We start from the raw sequence: 7103 nt of genomic DNA on the forward strand, positions 1-7103 counted from the left end.
CAATTGAAAACATTGAAGTGATCTAAACTTTTAAGGTAACCCCTTTTTGAAAACATTTTGTTTTTGAAGAAAATTTTCCCCAGCAGAGTCGCCAGTTCTGTCGCCCTCGGTTTTTTACCGTACCTCTCGTGGAGAGATACACGAACTGACTCTTCTCTTTTGCTTTTGTGTTTTTGAAAATCAGAGAGTCGCCACCGACTTTTATTTTGTCCAATTAAGGAAAGGTTTATAAAAGAAACATAAAAAGACCTTTAAGAGATTTTGGGTAAGGGGGTAGGTTATACAAAGGGAAGGTGTTAGCACCCTTTGTATCCATGGTTATCCATGGGCTCTTAATTTGCTCAGCTCACTTGTTTTGAATCATTTTTTCTCTTGCCTTGACATGCTTGTATGTGGTTTCAAATACCCTTGTAAATTGACTTTGTAATGATCCTTGTGTGGATGTATACAAAGTATTTTATCTTTCGAAAGATGTTTTGAAAAAAAAAGAACGTTAACTTCGTAATGATCCTTGTTTGGATATATACCAAGTATTGTCTTTTTGAAAGTTTTATTTTGAAAAACAACGGTATATGAGACATTTGTTTGTTTTGATTTGAGCAAGCAATTAGGAGGTCTACCCTAAGTTATAAGGTCTTTTCCTATTTCCTTTAGAAAATTCTCCTTTTATCGGATATAAACAAAAGTTCGATTTCGCATTTGAAACTGTAGAATTTGATTCCGAAAAGAGTAAAAGAGGGATTACCCTAAGAGGTGCAAGTGTGATTGTGTTTTGATTCAGATATTTTATCTTTGAATTTAGTGACCTAACGCTTCATTTTTTATTCTTGGCATACACGCAGTTTTATATGTACTGGAATTAAAATGCGGGAATGTAAAATGCGGAAAATAAATCTACGCTATTACATCGATTGTGCGGGAAATGTAAACTACGCTATTTACATGAATTTAACAACCTATACACTTGATCTAGGAATTTAAATTTGCAATAATATAAAAGAAATATTTTTGGATTTTTTGATGATTGATTTTAATTAGAATTAATGCATGATTAATTTAATTTAAAATGAGAAAAAGGTAGAAATAAAATTTAAACCTAAAAATTAAGTTTAAAATATGTTCATATTTATTGTTAATTAATTTTAAAACAAAACTAATTTTTTTAGAATTTTTGAAATTGTTTTGAAAATTATTAAGTTAATTAATATATAATTATTCAAATAATTATACAAATAATTAAAACTTAAAGAGAAAAATATTCTAAATATGTACAAAATTAGTCTATAATATATAAACTAAATTTAATATAAAGAACAATTTTTTCTGATTTTTTTGATTGGTGGAAATAATTAAAAAGCAAATATATAAATAAATACTAATTAATTAAGAAAAATATTTTAATTATTAAGAAAAATAAAATATTTTTATATCAAAAATTAATAGATTATTTTAGAAACCTAAAAATATTTTTATAATATTTTTTGATTTTTGAAACTATTTTAAATTAAATTTGTAAAGAAAATAAAATAAAATAGAAAATATATACAACAAATGATTCTGTGTGGCAAACCCCTAGGGTCTATGGTGAACCTGCAGGTCAAAAAGCGTTAGATTAGAGAGTCATAATGATCTGATGGACACGGATGCGTGGCGCATGACAATAGTCTAGTCAGCGAAGCATCAGATCCAAGAAATAAACAAAACGCGCGTTTTTTCAAACTGGCCAATCAGATGGCGCCACGCCTTCGTCTTCAACCTCCAGCCAATACTTTTAATAGCGTTTTTTGCCAAAAAGCGTTGTAATAGAAGAAACTCATCCCTGCAAAATAGCGAATAGGGGTAAACATACATAGAAATTTTTCGCGACATGTCCATTTAATTCGTCATGATCCACTGAATTCAACCATGCCCTTAATTTTGTCTAATTTCGCCTCTAGCAAAAAACCCTAAAATAGAGTTCAAGAACCCTAAAATGGTATCTTCATGGATACGTGACCAAACTTCAATTAACCATCAAGAAACGATCAGAACAATGAACTAAATTCAAATATATGATTACATCGTGCTAGATATGCGTGTATGATGAGATTATGTTAAGTTTTTGTTTGCACAAACCGTGAGCTATGGTGCTCGATTCTTTGAGTTTCAAAGCTTGAAACTGATTGGAATAGGTTCAATGATGCTCAGAGATGATGTTTGAGTGTTTAGTTTGGATTAATAATGACTTAAATTGAAAATTCGAATTTCAAGTTTCTTTGAAAATTTCAAATGTGTTACAAGTGAGTTACAAGCATAGGTTTGGTTCTGATCTTGGCTCCTTTCATTGATGAAGTGTTCTACTTCATTTATAGGCAAAGAAAGTGCTTAAAAACTAAGCTAGGAAGCATTGATGATTTTGTTGAAATTTTGAATATTATAATATATCAAGCTTTGAATTCAAGCAACCATGGCTTGATTTTTCCACTCTCTTCTGCCGTACCAGCTTCTTGTGGCAGAGTTGAATGTTTCTTGATGGCCTTAGCTTAATATCCAAGCAACATAACATTATCCTTCCATTTCTTTTTTGAATTTAATCTTAAATGTAATAAAATTAAACCAAAAAAAGAAATAAAATGTTATGGGCCTTAGGTTGATCATGGGAGGCCCTTAGCATTGTTAGAAACATGTTTGGACCATGGAAGTTTGGCCTCTTTTGGAAAAGAAACATTTTTTATCATTGTTGATTTCATGCATTTTCCCAAAAAATGGCCAACTTTGACAAGGCATAAATCCCTCAATTTTTAACATATCAAGGATTTATTGTACTTTTTAGAAACCTCAAGATGTCCTCTACAATCCACTTTGGAAACTTTTTTTCATTTGGAGAAGTTATCTTGATGTTATGGCCTTTGACAAAAAACTACTTTTTGTTGACTTTGAAAATGACCTGTAATGTCTTGGTTCATATTTTCCAACTGGTGAATCTAATGACCATGGGACCAATTGCATTTGAAAGATAATTGAATTTCCTTCAAAATGAGCTTTGGTTTAAATTTTTTCGATGAAGGATGAGAGAGTTATGATCAGTCAAAGTTTAGTTGACTTTTTAGGAGAAAACCCTAATTTTAAAACTTAGGGTTTTGTTGATTTTTGATCTTTCCTTGATGAATTATGATCAACCAATGATCAAATGATGAATCTTTTGACAAAATATGGATGTTGATAAAAAAATTCATTTTTGACTGTCTGTTGACTTTTTGGTCAAACGGTTCGTCTGTTGACTGTTTGAGCTGCTGACTGTGCGTCTGAGCGAATTGAAGTTTGAAAATTTGTATGGTGGTGCTTTGAGATATATGGAGGTCCATGAAATCCATTTGAGGTCTCAAAAACCTGTTCTCCTGAAAAAACAAGAAACCCTAGTTAGGGACTGTTCGTGTAGGAGACAGTTAAGCGTACCTGATTTTTGTGCAGTGCTGAGTCTCTGCTAATCATGTGATATTCAGAAGACTTCTAGAACAAAAATCTTGGAATTTTTTAAATGCAAAATATTGATATGATTGATGGTACAAAACACGGAGAATTGCACTGTCAGCGGGTTTGACTGTCAATTGACTGTTCAGGCATTAATGTAGCAGTTAAAGTTAAAATTCAACAGTCAAAGTTAATTTTTTTTTTGTTATTTTTGATTAATGGTGAAAATTTATTTACATGAATTGTTAGAAAAACACAGACATAATAAATAAATAATATATACTGTATGCGAGTGAAATTACCGATGATAACCCTGAAAAACATTTAATGCACAGAAAATAAATATTTAACTGGCAGAAAACACACAAAATATTATCTTAATATTTAAGCAACAGTACGACAGATAGTATGACATTTAATACTGACAGTACAAATATTACACACTATAATGAACAGTACGCCGAGTGAATGGTACGTTATTAAAAAATAAAAGATACGGCAAACTTTAAGAATGACGATTAATAACCCATGCTATAAATAATAACATATAGATGATTGGGAGTGTAAACAACCCAGGTCCACATTTTTCAGGACTATGCAGACAGAAGAAGGACATGATTACCACCACGACGGTGATGACCATAAGAAAACACGTTTCTATCCGCTTCGCCATTTTTGCCGGGGAAGAAGAGAGAATGAATATGAAGTAGAAATTTGAGAGATGAGTTGAAATTGGATGTGGGATTTTATGGAAAAAATGAGAGGTATTTATAGAGTGAAAAGAAAGATAGAGACGTTGGGGAATGAAGTGATACCGTACAAAAAAGTAAAATTTGAATGGAAGTAGGATTTGAAAGAAAGTGTATGGTAGGGTTAAAAAAGAGATGTATAGAATAAAGTTAGGATTTGATTTTGAAAGAAAGAGATTTGAAAAGAAAGGAAAAGATTTTTGAAAATAATAGAATATAGTACAAAAATCAGTGGGGAACAAGAATTAATAATAATTTACTTGTTACCAGTACAGTCTGAATCCCAGGACTCTGCGCCTGCAAAAAAGATTTAATTCTGTACCAATTGCGTCAGTACTGTTTATCTGTAAATAAATCTCAAATAAACAGTGTGTGTGAAATGATAAACAGTAATTGGCGTTTGTGTAAGAATAAATTCAACAGTGAGCCAAAATACCGTATAAGAAAAATTCTAAAAACTGAGTATTCATAAAATCAGGATATTTATGGAATAAAATCCAAGATTATATGAAATTCCCAATTTTTAGACAGAAGTCTGTTGCCTTCTTTCTGAAAAAAAGATGCGGGCAAATTTTGGGGTATAACAGTTATTGTTATGTGAATTTGTAAATGGTTGAAATTGGTATGAAGGGCTGCTGGTTTAAATTGGTAGGTTAGTTGTGAGGGAATTGAAAGTTAATTATGGGACCGTTTGTTATGTGACAGTTATGAAAGTCGGGTATGTTTGATTCTATGCAGCAGGTTTGGGATTGCAATCTGAATGAATGGTATGCAGGCTCTGGATATATGGTGCAGCAGGGTCATGAAACATAACTTTGAAGGAAGAATCACGAGGCCATGGAGTTGGTGTATTGAGAACTCGGAAGCGGATCGACTTAGAAATAAGTGTAGGGTCAAGCTCAAGATATAAACCCAAAGTGCAAGAGGAGAATTGGAGAACAACATATAGGATAGGATAGGTGGTTAAGTGTATATCTTTGTATAGATTTTTTTGTACTTTCTTTGTAATGTACTTGTGTTGTTGTATTGACTTCTTTTCATGTAGCTTGAACTTTATATTGGAATTTCAGAGTTTTGACTTTGTGATGTAATAGATACATAATAATGGAATTTGGATAGTTTGACTATTTTTCAAATATATGTGGACTTTCGAATATTTAGCTTTTTTCAAATATATCTGACTTCTTTTCGTGCAATTGGGTGCTTTCCATATTTACTGGGATGCAATTCTCAGCAGGCATAATGGCAATTGGAACCTTAGGTGGTTGCTCGTACAATGGATTAACCTTCGGGAAAGGCAACAGACGATCTTTAACTCTATCCTCAACCCAATCCGTGTAGGCTTGTTTGGCAACGGCATTCTTTTCACCTAGAGAAGTCTGATCATCTGTATGGATGCTATTCCAGGCACTCCTCACCTTTTCTAGACCCTTTGGATCGGTTCCTTTCTCAAAGCAAACGGATTCGAATATCTCTTTGTCCAAAGGCTTGTTTTCAAGTGCAAAACCCAATTGACGCAGCGCTAGCTTAGGATTGTAATTGATAACACCTTTCGTTCCTATGAGGGGAACATTGTCAAAAGTACCACAACTAGTTATAACTTCCTCTACGTCCATTCCGGTAGGACACCAGACAATGTCGTTTCCAGTAAGCCCCATGATCCTTTGAGGCCATTTTTGTGAGTCTTTCGTTGTAACAAACGGCCCATTTTTAGGCAAGTGTGAAGTGAACCACTCATATAGCAACGGTAAACAACCCCCAACTGATCCTTTCTTCCCATACCTGGAGTGGATGGTATAATAAGTATCTGCTAAAAGAGTGGGCACAGGATTTTGATCCATGAAGAGACAAACAGCAGTTAGATCGACGAAATTCGGAATATTCGGGAACAACACCAAACCATAGATCATAACGGCTAGGAGAGCGTTGAATTCTTTCCATTTCTTCTCAACAGCAAGGGTGTCGGCCTTCTTTATCAGAAATTTCACATGGAATCCGTGGGTTCCACCATTAGGCTTCCAGTTATCTGTAACATCTTTCATGCTCAAATGAAGAGCACCAGCAATTCGGTCCATTTTCGGTTTCTCAGGTACACAAACAAAAGGGATCCTATGTTGAACCTTAATCTTGAGGATGTCAGCATATTCTTCAAGGGTTGGTGCCAGTTGGTAATCAAGAAAGGTGAAACATCGTAACTCAGGATCGTAGAACTGAAGAAGTGTGTATAGAGCCCACTCATCAACCCGAGAAGTTAACAAGTGTAAGATATGGCCATATGTCTTCCTGAACTCATCCAAGTTATGCCCAGTAACTAAAGTGCTCAACTGAATCAGATGTGTCATATCCTCACGAAAGAAACTGTAGGTGAATGTATGCTTGGTAGCCTCTTTTGTAGCGGTCACGTTGTTAGCCATCCTGGATGAAAGGTAATAACCTCAGATACCCTGAAAAATGGCATGCATATGAGAAATAATACTATTTTTTCTTCCTTCCTTTTTCTTTCTTTTTTTTTTTTTTACATCTTTTCTTCTTTTTTCTTTGGAAAATAAATATGCCATGATGAAAATGATGCAATGGAGATTCTCCCAATATGAGAGAGTTGTTGTGTCGTCTCTGAGCAGAATCACACGTCATAAGGTCAAAGGTTCGGCATAGGTGCCACACAGCCATAAAAACAATAGTCACCAACAGAACAGAATAGTCACCAACAGTACCTGTCATGTATATCCCTCCCCACTCACAGGTGAATCTAGGCCAGGGTAAGGTCATGAAACGCAGTATACGGTCCGCCCGAAGGTAAGCATCATCACAGCGCGGATGCGGGTGACGATAATACCTCCGTTTGAAACCACTACTCTGCTCGTAGTCACATGATCCATCCCGAGACGTACACCTCGAGACAAA

The 7103-nt window shown here is 34.2% G+C and overlaps 1 protein-coding gene across 1 annotated transcript; it reads right to left on the reverse strand.

The window, feature by feature from the left end:
• Positions 1–5356: 5356 nt before the first annotated feature.
• Positions 5357–6613, reverse strand: LOC131613727 (uncharacterized). The gene is made up of 2 exons (XM_058885374.1): positions 5749–6613; positions 5357–5643 (listed from the first exon to the last, which is right to left on the reverse strand). Exons 1-2 carry the CDS (start codon positions 6611–6613, stop codon positions 5357–5359), a joined length of 1152 nt encoding a protein of 383 aa, XP_058741357.1.
• Between the last annotated feature and the right edge of the window lie 490 nt (positions 6614–7103).

The sequence above is a fragment of the Vicia villosa genome, linkage group LG6 (genome assembly GCF_029867415.1).
Source record: "Vicia villosa cultivar HV-30 ecotype Madison, WI linkage group LG6, Vvil1.0, whole genome shotgun sequence".
Lineage (NCBI taxonomy): Eukaryota > Viridiplantae > Streptophyta > Magnoliopsida > Fabales > Fabaceae > Vicia > Vicia villosa.